The 14,657-nt window shown below is 38.8% G+C and overlaps 1 protein-coding gene across 2 annotated transcripts in view; it reads left to right on the plus strand.

The window, feature by feature from the left end:
- CERS6 (ceramide synthase 6) overlaps positions 1-14,657 on the plus strand; it is a 314,828-nt gene that overhangs the window by 237,300 nt on the left and 62,871 nt on the right. For both annotated transcript variants that reach the window (XM_015066922.3, XM_015066923.3), the window contains exon 6: positions 2,580-2,672. In XM_015066922.3, coding sequence (XP_014922408.1) covers positions 2,580-2,672 — 93 coding nt within the window. The remainder of the gene's footprint in view (positions 1-2,579; positions 2,673-14,657) is intronic.

Raw genomic sequence — 14,657 nt, forward strand, 5'->3', positions numbered from 1 at the left:
GCACTACATTTATGAGGAAAATTCTGTCATATGAACAACATTAGGACAAATGTCACATGAAATATAATTCCCACTCCTCTTTATAACTATAACATAGTCTGAAATAGCTTTCACATTTATGGCTGGAGCTAAGGAATTGCTTTTTTCTGAGATAATTAGTTGTTGGGGCAGTGGGCCAAAATGTAATTGCAGGGTGTTTCACAGACAAAACTATAGATTTAACATGAAAATTTGAGGGTCTGGTAGATAGATATGTTTAAAAATAAGAAACATTGAAGTGTCTGCCTGACTCAGTACGTGGAGCATGTGACTCTTAACCTTGGGGTTATAAATTTGATTGCCACATTAGGTATAGAGATAACTTTAAAATAAAATAAATCTTTAAAAAACAATAAAATAAGAAGTAAAAATAAGAAACATCATCAGTATAGAAGGAAAGATACTGTGTATTTGGAGTTTCAGATCAATATTGTCTTCTGCTAGTAAGACATCATTGCTTATCAATTAATAATTTGGTAATAGCCCCCAAAATCTAGGAACAGTTCGTGATTTCTTGAAGGAATAATGGTCATCTTTGATAAACTCCATATTCTCATAAAAAATCAGCTACTTTTCTTTTTATATGTGTGGGGGAAAAAATTAAACAGCATGTAATTATTATGCGTGTAATTAAAGTGCATTGTGGGTAGCTGTGCTGAATACAGAGATTACAGTTCAAAGTCAGTCTCAAGTTGTAAGAGCACTTTTTTAAAGATAGTGCTCATGAAGCATATTTATTATGTTTTTAGCATGTATATTAAGTAAATAATTGAACAAATGTTTATATGAAAGAGTAGTGGTCTGCTGCAATTTTATTAAAGGCACACTGTTCCTTGTGTATGAATATATATGTAATTTATTTCATCTATGATTGTTCTTATATAATGCATATATTTTAAGTCCAAAATAATGGAAAGTGATCTTTAGTTGGGACTAGATAGTTTGTCGTAAAGAGCACAAGTTGGGAATGAGAAGCCCTAGAATAGCAGTCACAGGGCCTCACTAGCTATAAGACCTGTGATTAGCCTTTCAACCTGAACTAACTTGACAGCAATTTCCTGTCAGCTATACTATCTAGAAAATGATGGTACTAATTTTATAGGGTTTTTATGAGAGTCAGAGAAATTAACATGTGGGTAGTTTTGTCAACTGCAGAGCACTCCATGAATATGGTAGTTTTGTAATATGATGCTCTCTTAGGAACTCTGTGGTTTCTAGATGTACTCTCACCTGTCTTCCTAGCCCGCCATGGTTTTTCCCAGGTGGTGGTGCAGGGAAGCTCATTAAAACTGAAATTTAACCTTGGCTCCCAGGGTCCTGAAGCCAGTGCCCTATTTTCTAGACTTCATTGCTGCCATATGTCTGACCTGAATACCCATCCCTTATTGCTAATGCCTGCAAATTTTAAAAGGACAATTCAGTGGAAAATATATTCTCTCCAGTATGGTGCTGAGTTTGATAAACACACTGATGGTCATTGTTACTCAGAGCTTGGGATTGCTGGTGGGATAATATCCTGTCCCCTCATGTGTTTTGTTGTCAGAGATCAGTGGGAGGGACAACTGTTTTCTTTGATGCCAGTGCATAAAGCTGGTAGGGTTGGTAGTTAAGAGAGTGCCAGCTTCTCATGAAAGTACTTTGTTATGCTGCTATTGGTTCCCAGAGCATTAAAGTTTCAGTTGTAGTTACCATATATACTATTACATTGTGGGCAGCACGGATAGAATGCATTTCAAAGGTCTCTAATTCATTCTGGTAAAGTAAGACATTTCATTATAGCTTAGTAAACAAAATAAATGTTCTTGACTTCTACTGGCTCTCTGAGCCTCTCCCCATTCTTGGACCTCTGAAGCAGATAGAACAGGTATCACCCCCCATTTTACAATAGGTATACTAAGGCCCACTGAGCTATGGAGCTGAGACTTGATCTCAGATTTCCTGGCTGAGGGCCTAGCCTGGTATTTCTTGCAGCTTCCTTGTCCCTCTGCCTTTTAATAAATATTTTTGAATTATCTTTTCTGATATTTGCCATGTACAGAACATTCCTTAATAACAAGAAAGCTCTGATTAATACAGAACTCGAAACTCTGCCTTCATGACCCATCTATCACCCCATCTAGCACCCGTTCTATCACCTACCTCCCTTGCCCCTATACTATGGAATCTCATGGTAATTTCCAGGGTTATTCTTTTTCTATATGTATTAAAAGGCTTTTTTTCTCAGGTTGCCTAACAAATCTTACAGATCCTTCTATCAAGGAACCATAAATGCTGTTGTTAAAGTAAATAGTGAATTGGGTACCAAATGTTCATACTCATTGACACTTTTTTGGTTGGAGATGAAACAAACTTAATGCCATTAAGCTGTGTATTAGAGACATGCTTCAAAGCCCTCTTACCCATAGAGAGAATGGGGCTGGAATCTGTGGAGGCATAAGACCATGTCACTTTTCAGCACTGAACTTGAGATGTTTGGGACACAATTTGGTTTCCTATTAACTATTAATCTTTCTTTTTTTTTTCTTTTCTTTAATCCCCAGCCACTCACAACTGACCTTCACTACTATTATATCCTGGAGCTGTCGTATTATTGGTCTTTAATGTTTTCCCAGTTCACTGATATCAAAAGAAAGGTAAGAGTGGTAATGTTGTAAATTGCTTGCAGATATGTGTCCTTAATGGCCCTTGGCAGATGGGAGTAGCGTCTCAAAGGCACTCATGTCTATTCTCTGGCAGCACCAGCCCTGCATTATTCCAGAAAGTTTCTTATTTTCATTTCTGGTGTTTTGTATTTTATTTGCATTGTCTCTTCCCTCTTTCCTCCAAATCTAGTGTTCTTTTCTCTGTGAAAAAATATATCAATGAATCCTGACAGCAGTAATTTTTTTTCTCAGTCTGAGTCACAAGGCCCTCTATTCTTCAAATTAAATAAAGAAGAAAAATTGTATTTGTAGCCCCTGGGAGAGAGTAAATTCTCAGTGCTCCAGCCACACGAATGAATTTTTCCTGAATTAAAGTTATCTAACATCAGAACACACCATGAAAATACAACATTCCTAAATGAACTATGATTAGCCTCCACCTCTCCCTTCCCCTGGAGTAGCTTTTGCTGAGGGTGCATGCTCTTGACCTTTTAAGTGTTAAACCTGCCCATTCCAGCTCTCATCCTACCAGCATCTGGAAAGAATAGGCACTTCTGGCTGTTTACCGCTTATAATTTTTCCATCATACCATTTTCTCCAGATTCCCATATTTGGATCATGCCTTCAAAATCATCTTTGCTGGCGTCCAGCCCAGGGCCTCACGTGCCACATATTTGCATGCGCCAGGGTCTAGTCCTGGATTATAGGGCATCATTTCCTGGTATGATCAAGCTTATAACCTTCAGCACTACTAGCCATAACTTATGTACCGGTAACTCCAAGATGTCTCTCTTCAGCCCGGGGTTCTCTCCAGGTCCATACTTCATAAATCTAGGCATAAATAATAGTATTATGTCCTTTTTGTTTATTATTTAATCTTCCCATCAACTCCAAGATTTAGTTGGATCATTTATTAGTTACCTTATTTTATAAATGAGGAAACTGAACTTTACGTGCAACGTATTTCCAGCTGAAGACATGATCATCCCCTAGCCTTGTTCGTCCAGTAATGCTTATAACCGACAGTTCTGTAAGCTAATGGTTTTCCTTGGCTCTCCTCTTTGTTTTGCCGTATACCTGAACCCTTAACGTCACTGACACATTTAGTTTGAGTTGTCTCTACTTTTGCTTAATCTATTGCAGTAGCCTTTTCAATGGTCCTCCTATCTAAGTAGTCATTCTTGTCTACCTGCCACCTAAGAGTTGTGTTTCTAAAACCTTTCAAGACAAAGCCAGACTACTTGGAGCAATAAGCAGGTTATCAACATGATTCAAACCCACCTCTCCAGTGTTACTACCCGTCCCTCTTCCCCCCTTCTGAAACACATATATGTCCTATCTATGAATGTCTTTTCATCATTGTTCAGACATAATTTTTTTCATGCACCTTTTTTTTTTTTTAAAGAAGACCTTGCCTTGGCTAGTATATACCCTATTTCCCTCCTCCCAAACCTGACCTAGTCCAAAAATAATACCTTCTTTGAAGGCTAATTCAATTACCCCAAGGTTTTTTATCACTCCATCCTCTGTGTTTAGTTGCCCAATGTGTACGTAATTTTTTTAACTGTGTAGGGGCCTACCTTCCCTAGACTTGGAGAATAGAAGAGCAAGATATGTTCATCTTTATATCATGGCTATCAATGCACCTGCTTATGATGGGGATCAGTAAGTGTAGGGTGAATGAATAAATGGACTCATCAGAATGTCTTCTGATTTACCAATGGATATCTTCCAAACTCTTTTGCAAACAGAACTATGCATTGTCAAGGAGCACAATACTTGTAATACTGTAAATTCCTTGGTTCGATCAGTCATCTGCTAAATTGCAGAGTGGTATCCAAGTGGCTACAGTAGAACATTGAAGAGTCTTTGGCTCTAGTACTTGCATCCCCTTTCCCCAGGTGCATGCCTTCCACTTTCCTACAGCAGAGGCTTTCTTGGCTGGCAAAAAGCTGTCTTTCCTTTCCTGTGTAGGTACACAGCCTTAATGTGATGTGAGTTCTTTGAATCTCACAAGAGGTGGATGGTCCCTGTAAGGACTAGGGCTTGGGAAAGCAGAGAACTCATTGGCAACAAAAATTTGTGGTTCCTTACTCATGGCATCACTCTGGTCAGTTTCTGGAAATGTTTAAAGATCCTTCAGTGATGGTATGCCAGTTAGATTAAATTTTGTCTGTCTTACATGAGGGGTCTTCTTCATTCAGGTATATAGTACTTGAAGACTGATTGTCTATGTGCTAGGCATTATGCTAGGCTTATTGTGCATTTTACTTATTTATTTTTTAAACCTTTAATTGTGTTAACAATCAAAACATAAAAGTTTACCATCTTAACCATTTTAAGTGTACAATTCAGCAGTATTATACACATCTACATTGTTGTGCAACCAGTTTCCAGAACTCTTTTTGTCTTGCATAACTGAAACTCTGCACCCATGAGATAGCAATTCCTCATTGTCCCCTCCCCCCAGCTCCTGGCAACCACCATTCTACTCTCACTATGAATTTGACTACTCTAGGTGCTCATAGAAGTGGAATCATACCGTATTTGTCATTTTGTGACTGACTTATTTCACTTAGCATAACGCTCTCAGGATCATCCATGTTGTAGCATGCGTCAGAATTTCCTTTCTTTTTCATGCTGAAAAACATGTGTTTTATTTTCTTTTGAGGAGCATTTTTTCCAGATTAGTTACAGAAAAAGCTAGTATATAAAAAAAAGAGGTTTGAATATTTTCCCATTTTGTAGCTGGGCAAATTGATATACAGTGAGTTGATGTAAATTTTTCAAGGTTGTGCTATGTGGGAATGAATTAGAGCCCAAGTTGACCCAGCAAAGTTCTGTGATTCACTCTTAGATTAAACACATAGCAATTCTTGTATTATCTTGCCTTGCCATGCTCCTGAATTAGAAGTAGTGAGCCTTTTGCAGCTCTTTGCCATTTTATTGGTTTCTCTTTGCTTAATGAGAATTACGTGTGTCATCTAGAGTCAAAGAGATTAGTAAAATCAAGACTATAACTGTACTTGGCTCCCAGGAGCCAAGACATTGCTAGCGAGTCATTGTTGTACCAGCGGTCACCAAACTTCTTCCATTTGCCTGAACTTTCTCAACATTCATTTAATGTGTGTTTTCAGTGAGTTAAGAGGACTCATAGAGTCTTCGTTGTTTTAAGTCAAATGACCATTTCTAATATCATAAGTGGTTGATTTTCAGTGGTTGAAGTGTATCATTTTGTATGGATTTAGTATACCTTGCATCAGTGTAGAAACCACCTATGTATAAAAAGGGCAATTTTACGATGAGGTTCATGGAATTGATCTCAACCTTACACATATTGCCAATGTTTAGCAGTTAAGTGTACATTTTTTCTTAGTCAACACCAGTAGCTTGTCTTAGACATCTGGCACCTCTCCCTTCTTCAGCTGGCCAGGGTACCTTTGTACGTTCCTGGTGCAGTTGGTTTATTCTTCTTCTTGAACAAAATGGGAATTTAGCCACTGCCAGACCTGTGTATTACTCAGCACAGATTTTAATGAGGAAGGCCTCTTTCCTTCCTTTCTTTCTTTCTTTCTTTCTTTCTTTCTTTCTTTCTTTCTTTCTTTCTTTCTCCTTCCTTCCTTCCTTCCTTCCTTCCTTCCTTCCTTCCTTCCTTCCTTCCTTCTCTTTCTTTCATATAATTTATTGTCAAATTGGCTTACATACAACACCCAGTATTCATCCCAACAAGTGCCCTCCTCAGTGCCCATCACCCTCCCCCCACCTCTCTCAATGCCCATCACCTCTCCCCCACCTCCCCCATCCACCCTCAGTTTGTTCTCTGTATTTAAGAGTCTCTTGTGGTTTGCCTCCCTCCTTCTCTGTTTGTGACTATTTTTTCCCCTTCCCTCCCCCCATGGACTTCTGGTAGGTTTCTCAAGATCCACATATGAGTGAAAACATGTGATTATCTGCCCTTCTCTGACTGACTTATTTCACTCAGCATAATACCTTCCCCTTCTACCCACGTTGCTGCATATGGCATAATTTCATTCTTTCTCATTGCCAAGGAGTATTCCATTGTATGTATAAACCACATCTTTATCCATTCATCAGTTGATGGACATTTAGGCTGTTTCCATAATTTGGCTATTGTTGAAAGCGCTGCTATAAACATTGGGGGACATGTGCCCCAATGCATCAGCACTCCTGTATCTCTTGGGTAAATTCCTAGTACTGCTATTGCTGGGTCATAGGGTAGTTCTATTTTTAACTTTTTGAGAAAGGCCTTTTTCTCTGTTGCCTTCTCTTACTGGTGAATTGTAGCCCTTGCTCTTTTCCTTTGCTTGTTGTTGACTGTCACTGCGGGTCCTTGGTGGTTCCCTCTCCACTGCTCCACTACTCTGAGGATCTGCTGTTCCATCCATCAGCGAGGATTAATCGAATGTCCTGGTGACCAACTGCATTCCCTACCTTGTATGTTGCAACTATTTAACTAAACCCTCTAAAAACAGCCTTCTAATTATGAAATAGAGATGTTTGAAGACACTCATTGACAACACAGTATGGAAGGCTTTTCATAAGGTTATTAATAGAAAGGTTATAAAGAATGTTTTCTTTCATTTCCCTGTTAAATGACAATGAGCTTGAATGGCTGCTTCAAATAAGGACCCAGATTTATAAACACTGAATCCGAATGCATGCCTCAAACTGTTACAATAAGTAGCTGAAGTGAAGTTTAGAAATCATTTTTTGTGTGTGTGACCTAATGAGTTTCTGAGTCTAAAATGGCTTTTATGTTCATAAACTCTTTTTTCCAGAAGTATTCGAGCATTGCCAGCTTTTTTTCTTTTGGTTGCTGTTTCCAAATAGAATCTGGTGTTTGAAAACGAGAGGAGAACCTCTCATCCCTGTGGTGACAGAGCACATTGACACTGTCTTGATCATTTCCACAGTTGGTACTTATTTGGTCAGTGATGAGAGTTATTATTATTAACCTTCCCAGAGGGAAGGGACAGCCCAAATGTAGTCATTTGGTATAACGGACTTGTAATTTAAATACCCTATTATGTGCCTTCAGGGTATTTTGAGGATTTTATCTTACTTACCTTTTTCTTCTTTCTTCCCTCCATTTGTCTGTCCTTCCCTCCCTTCCTCTTTTCCTTCCTTCTGCTGTAAGCACAAAATTGTTAAGGTATCTTATTAAAACAACAGGTGTCTTCTCAGTATTCAACATTTTTTGAAACATCTTTTATGTCTCAAGGCTTAATTTTTATTAAAATTCTATTTTTAGCACCTGTTCACAATGTGTATTTCTCCTGCACATCCAGAATTTCCAAGGGAAACTAATAAATGTGTTGGAGCTCAGAACAGATTGCCTGTGTCTAAGCCCTATGTCCCTTTTAACTAAACTGCTGTTTGGCTTGAAGGCCTGGGCCCTTGGCCAATAAACCCTACTTGTGTTCGGAGTCCTTTGTAGGAAATCATCCATGGCCAAGTTCCAGGGCCCAGCTGGTGAAATCAGCTTGTTGCTCTTTTGGTCTTTAACCTGAGAGAAAAACTACATCTTGTAAAAGATCCTAACAGAGAGAAGTGTGATGATTAAGTTTAGCAAGAAACTTCTTGACGGGCTTGTGTTTGCTGTCTAGTAACCTCTGTAGAGAATAACTGGTACCTGTTGCTACGAATGCTTTAGCTGCCTTTTAGGGGCTTGCCATGCTCTGGATTTTCCTGCTTCAGTTAGTTTTAGAGTGAAGAAAATGCATCTCCTTTATAAGGAAGCAGGATGGCATGGAATTTAATGAAATAATATCCGTGAAACTTGTGTAGTGCTTGATGAATAGAGCTTAGAACATCACCTAGCACATAGTGATCAAAATTTGGCTGAATCAATATATAGTGCTAAAACCAGCCAACAAACAAAAACCTCCAAAACTAATGGTCACAAATTGTTGTATTTTTGGTCAATTAAAGTTAGCAAAAATAATTAGGAAGGGGAACTGACTTAAAGTTGCCAATTTTTTACTTTGTCTAGTAAGGAAATTTAAAGAACACCTGCTACTTACCACCCTCAATTCATAAAGGAAGTTTTAATATTTTAAAGGAGAAAGGACACCTTGTAATAAAGGACAGATCTTTAAATGTATCTTTATGAAAAAGTTATTATTTTTCTCATTTTCTTCTAGACTAGGGAATAGTTATGGGTATTTTGCCTTAGAAGTTAAAAGGATGGGCTCTGGAATCCATCTACCTTCTCAGCACCACTGGTATGACCTTGACCAACTTACTGTGCCTTGCTTTCCTGATCCAAAGAATGGAGTTCATATAACCTAAGTCACAAGGGTATTATGTGCATAAAAAAGTAATACATGTTCTTTGAGCAGTGCCTGGCACATAGTAAATGCTCAATAAATGTTAGCTATTACTATAGTAATTAACTTGGTTCACCAAATATTGCCACCTCTCTACCCCCAGGCACTTGTTCCTTCTCAGCCATGCCCCCTCTTGTGGTTGGATGGGGCCAGGTGACTGGTAGGCTGTGAGCAAAACTGACTTGAGTCACTTTGGGACTGAGGTATTTTCTAGATCAGCAGTTCTCAAAGTATAGTCTGCGGACCCATGGAGATCCTTTCAGGAGGTCTGCGAGGTCAAAACTGTTTTCATCCTATACTAAGATGTCATCTGCTCCTCTGACTGCGTTGAAATTGTACTCATAGTCCAGGAGTAATAGTGGCCAAAGTTTCAGGCAGTGGCCCCAAACTGTAATAGTAATTGGGTTCTTCACTGCCACATGCTTACAGGAAGAAAAGTTGCCAGTTTCAGTTAAGAATGTTCTTGATGAAGCACTGAGGAGTGTTAATTTTATTAAATCTCTCTTCTTGGGTACACACTTAAAAGTGTCTTGTGTGATGAAGTAGGAAGTAGGTGTAAAGAACTTGTGCAGCTTAACAGTGTACAATAGTGTCCCCAGGAAGATCATGTGCACGTAGTGCTTTCTGTTGGAAGCTGAACTACCTGCTTTCTTCTCCCATAGATCTCATTTTTACTTGGAAGAATGACTAACCGACTGTGGTTATTCCAACTTACGTGTTTGGGAATCATTTTTTTGAAAATGCAAAAGTGACTTTGTCAAGTTGTTTCAAGAAAAAAAAATGACAATGTTTGTTGTCAATGATAAAACTGAAGTTCTCGTCCAAAGATTTTTGGAAGACTTGTGTCCACCAGCGAGAGCTTGATAGCATCTCAATCCATAAAGACTTCTCTAATGAGATTGGTAGTGATATTAATAAAAGTGATTTTTTAGAATATTAACTCAGGGAACCAGTATTTTCCAAATGACTAATCCATGAGCGCAGTGGCATGCATGAGTAAAAGATTCATTCAAAGGTCAAGACAGACCAAAGGACTTCACTGTAAAAGAATATGAAAGGGGCATTGATATGGTTTTAGACTCTACATTGCACCTAACCTTTGAGAATATCCCACTTGTCAAATTTTGGTACAATATCAAAGAATATTCATAACTGTCTGAAAAGACTGTTAAGATACTTGTCCCTTTCCAACCGTTAGGCACTTGTTATACTTCAACCAAAATAGCTTAGGACAACAGATTGAATGTATATGCAGTTAAAGAGAATCCAACTCTCCTGTCTTATCTTAAGCCAGACGTCAAAGAGATTTGAAATAATGTAAAACACAGGTCCTCACTATTTTTTTTAGTTTTAGAAAATGTAGTTATTTTTCATAAAAAAATATTTGTTAATTAACATGTAATAGACTTTATTTAATAAATGTGTTTTACCTATGTTTTGTATTTCTCAGTTTTAACATCTAATGTGGATACTAATAGATATAACCCATATCAAGAAACACTTTTTGGTGTCCTCAATGATTTTTAAAAATACAAAAGTGGTCTGAGACAAGAACGTTTAAGAACTGCTGGTGGAGATTATTTTTAAGGATTTTCTAGAGATACGATTCCAAGGTAGTGCCTCAGCTTGTATTGATGTGTCCTTGTCCTTTGTTTGCAAAGCTCAGATCACAACAATGACACGTGCCCATCCTGAGAGAGATGGAACGTGATGTGGTGTTCTCTCTGTGTCACCTGTGCGCTAGACACAGGCAGGCAGGCCACTTTATGGCTTCTTGCCCAGAGGTGCAGAGTTGCTCTTTTGTGTGTCCACTTGTGATTGGAGTAGGAGTATCCTGCCTCCAGAGTTCTGAGGCAGATATTCCTGACTCTTAGGCCTTGGTTCTGTTGCTTTCTCAATACTGTGTCTTCAGAATATAAGAAGGGTAGAAGAGGCAGCTCATTTTAATAAGCTACCACCTGTGAGCAGAACATTTCAACCCAGTGCTGTGTGTAGGCTGGTGGGAAGACAATGGAACAGTGTTGTCTGGAAGAGAAATGTGTCTTCTGGGGCAATTTTATCAGATTTTATTCAAAGGCTGCCTTAACAAGTGGCTTAATCTGGCAAGACTCCCAAGTGCCCTGCCAGGGGAGGGCTCTCAAGCATCTTTAGATGTCACAGTCAGACTGCTGGACCATAGACAGACCTGGGGCAGGGTGGCAGCACACGTCCTGCAGTCCACAGTGCAGGAGGGTGCCAGCCAGGAGCCTCTTCTTCCAGTGTGGTGCAAAGAGTCTCAGCATTGCCCCATTGCAGAGACCCACATGCCATGACATATTGCTGCTGGTCTAGGGCTCTGGGGCTTTAAGTCTAGGGTCTGTGGAGTCCCACCGTCTCGCAGGAGGTTACATCAGTACTTGAAAGGTTCCACTTTCGTTTGGCTGGTTCAGTCATTCAGTTTCCTCTGGGGAGTTTCTCTCAAGTCACCCCAGGGGTCTTAGAAACACACCCACTCTGGTTTATCATAGCTCTAACTCTCTCCCCAACTCCATTAATCCCCTCTGTTTCTGTCCCCATAAAAACAAATGGATCCACTCTCACATCCTTCCTTCTGGCTTCCTAAAAAGGGGCACCCTTTCCACTCATGGCTAACCCTGCACCTTTGCTCTTGGTCCCCCTTCTCTCCCTGCCTTCCAGATATGGACCGTGTTCCCCTTGTTAGTCTCTCATGTATGTTTCCAGAAGTGTCCTCTCTCTACAGCGTCCTTCCTCACAGCCATCTTTTCTCACATGTTTGTTTCTGAGAAGCAGCCTGCTGCATAGTTAGGAGCCTGGGCTCTGGGGTCACACACAACTGAATTCAGATGTGGTCTCAAGCCCATTCTTACTGTGTGACTTTGGAATAATTGTATAACATCTCTGTGCCTCAGTTTCTTTCCAAAATTCAGTTCTAATAGTACTTGCTTTATGTGACTAAATGACAGCATCAGACAGAGCCTTTGGGGCTTGAAAATTAGTAGGCAGATTGGAAGGTAGATAGGACTTCACCACATAGTCGAAGTAGAGTGGGGCTTGGAGAAAAGAAGAGAAACTACCAGCATTCCAGCCAGAAAAAAAAAAAACCCACATGGCTAGAGGCCTGCATGGGGCCAAGAAGAAGCATGACAGGTGAGTTCTGCAGGTAGAGTTCTGGCTGCTTGTGAAGAGGAGTGGGGAGCTCAGGCAGCTAAAGAACGAGGAGTTAGAGGACAAGAGATAAGGCTGATGATAACAGTAAGAGTTCCTCTGAACCCCTTCTGACAACTTACAGCATCGTCTCAACTTGGGTGATCTGAAGGAGACATGTTTCATCTTCATCTAAAGCACAAAATTGAGTCCTTGATTGCCTGTTGTCATTTTGGGCCTCAAGGGCTTTGGCAGTAAATATGAAGATGATGGCTTTTGAGTCCTGGGATGTTTCTGATTTTACTTGAGCACAGTCTGCCCCCTACTGATCATTCTGGATGTTTTCAACCTAAATGGGTTTACTTGATATCATTAAGTGCTGCCATTTGCTTTCATCCTCAAGGATATTGGGGGGAGGGGAGGGAGAAGAGAGGGGGAGAGAATAAAGTCTGTAAACCTGTGCACCACTTAAAACTGTTATATTTAAAGTGTCTCAGAAGTGACCCTTCTAGCATTAAAAACTAGTTAGTGTGACTGGGCCAAGTGTAATTTAAATGGAGCCCAGAACGCATATATTAAGGCCTCCAACTCCAGGCGCTTGTAATTTGACACTACTGTTAGTGATAAAATTTCTGAAGACCCAAAGTTCAATGAGAAAAATAAATGCATGTATAATTAAGAAAAATATCTATGTCGTTTGAAAGCATAATGTATTTCAAGAGTGTGCTCTTGATGAAGAAAGGAAAGGAAAACATGAAGGAGGACTCCAGGGAGTTGCAAATTAAGTTCTGTGCTCTGACCAGGCACACTGGAAGGGAATTAGTGGCACTATCTTACTATTTTCTGTTGTGCAAATAAAATTTTATTGTATTCTTCTCCACAGTAATAAAATCAATTAAAGATTAAATATTAACTAAATAACACATAGGAGACAAGATTATGAGTTCTTGATCTTGAAATGGTACCATAAATGTTACACAGGAGAAAGATTGGGTAAACACTGCTTATCCAGCGGTTCTTTACTTCATTTTGTATAAGTTCCCAGAAGCTATAAAGTAAAGGCACATCTAACAGTGGGGAAAGTAATATTGCCTCCAGACAGCTTTTGTTTTGAAAGCCGATAAAGAAACTTCGTGATTTTCAAATATGAGAATTTTAATAGATACCTGCAAAACTTTTTTGATAGTTGATCTGAATTTTAAGAGTAATATTTTATGATTTCTTCAGAACAAGTAAAAATTAAATCTCTTGTACATTCTTTATCTGAGAAAGTTGGACATAATACTATGCAATTGTCACATCTCAGATAACATGATTTAAGTATCCCATAGTATGTCCTTAGATGCGGCTCTAAGACAGGGGTCATCAGACTTTTCTGTGAAGGGCCAGATAGTAAATATTTTAAACTTGCAGGCCACATAGTCTCTGTTGCAAGTATGCAACTCTGCCACATTAGGAAGAATTCTGCCACAGACAATGGTTAAACAAATGAATGCGACAGTGTTCTCTTTATTTACAAAAATAAATGGGGAGCCAGATTTGGCTTGGGGGCTATAGTGTGCCTTTCTCTGCTCTAAGGTAGAGTAACCTAGGTGTACATATTGACCAAATAGTGAGGATATGAGATTTGAGTATGGCTAATAGAGATATTTAAATCATATCAGTACATATTTTTTAAACATTTTGATAATAACAGTAGTAAATTCAGTCTTTAATCAGTTTCTTGGCATTTACTGTTTTTAGAATGATGCTTATATATGACAGTTAACTTCCTCAAAGACCTGAGTCTGTATACATTTAGTACAAAGGTGGAAAAATCTAATCTATTGAAAAAAAAGTGTTGAAATAAACTTGATTTGGTGTAAATGAGGTTTTATTCATGGATTGAGTTTTAGAGAAGAGATAATTGAATAATTTCTGCTAGAACTACTCTACTTTATAATTGAACAAATATTTCTCAAATCAATCACACATTTTTATCCCTTCCCAAATTCTCCTGTGAATATTTACCCTAGCATGCCTAGGCTACCCATGAGAGTGAAAGTGAATTCACATTGCAGTTTTTGAAGAGGCTTGTTATTTAAAATATCTCTCTTTAAATGGCACATTTAACCAGTTCTCTTTATAGTACACCAAAATTCAAGGCCAGTTAAAAATAAAATACCCAAATAAATTGAGGGAGATTGCAGATACCCAAAGGTTGACATTTAAATACATTGTGTGAACTTTTCACATCACGCATGGGTAAGAGAAAGGTATAATTGTTTTCAGATTGCCTAATATGGGGCAAATCAGAATCAACTCATTTCTGTTGATCACCATGAATATACTTTTATTTCCGTCATCATCTCAAGACCTAGACAGTTTTTTAGTCTCTTGTTTCTTTTTTTAAGAGTTTTTTTTTTTTAATATACTCATGCTCTCCCTCAGGACTTTAGCTATAGCCAAAGGTTGAGAACCTATGATATTTTTGTTATTACCT

This window comes from Acinonyx jubatus, chromosome C1 (genome assembly GCF_027475565.1).
Source record: "Acinonyx jubatus isolate Ajub_Pintada_27869175 chromosome C1, VMU_Ajub_asm_v1.0, whole genome shotgun sequence".
Classification (NCBI taxonomy): Eukaryota; Metazoa; Chordata; class Mammalia; order Carnivora; family Felidae; genus Acinonyx; species Acinonyx jubatus.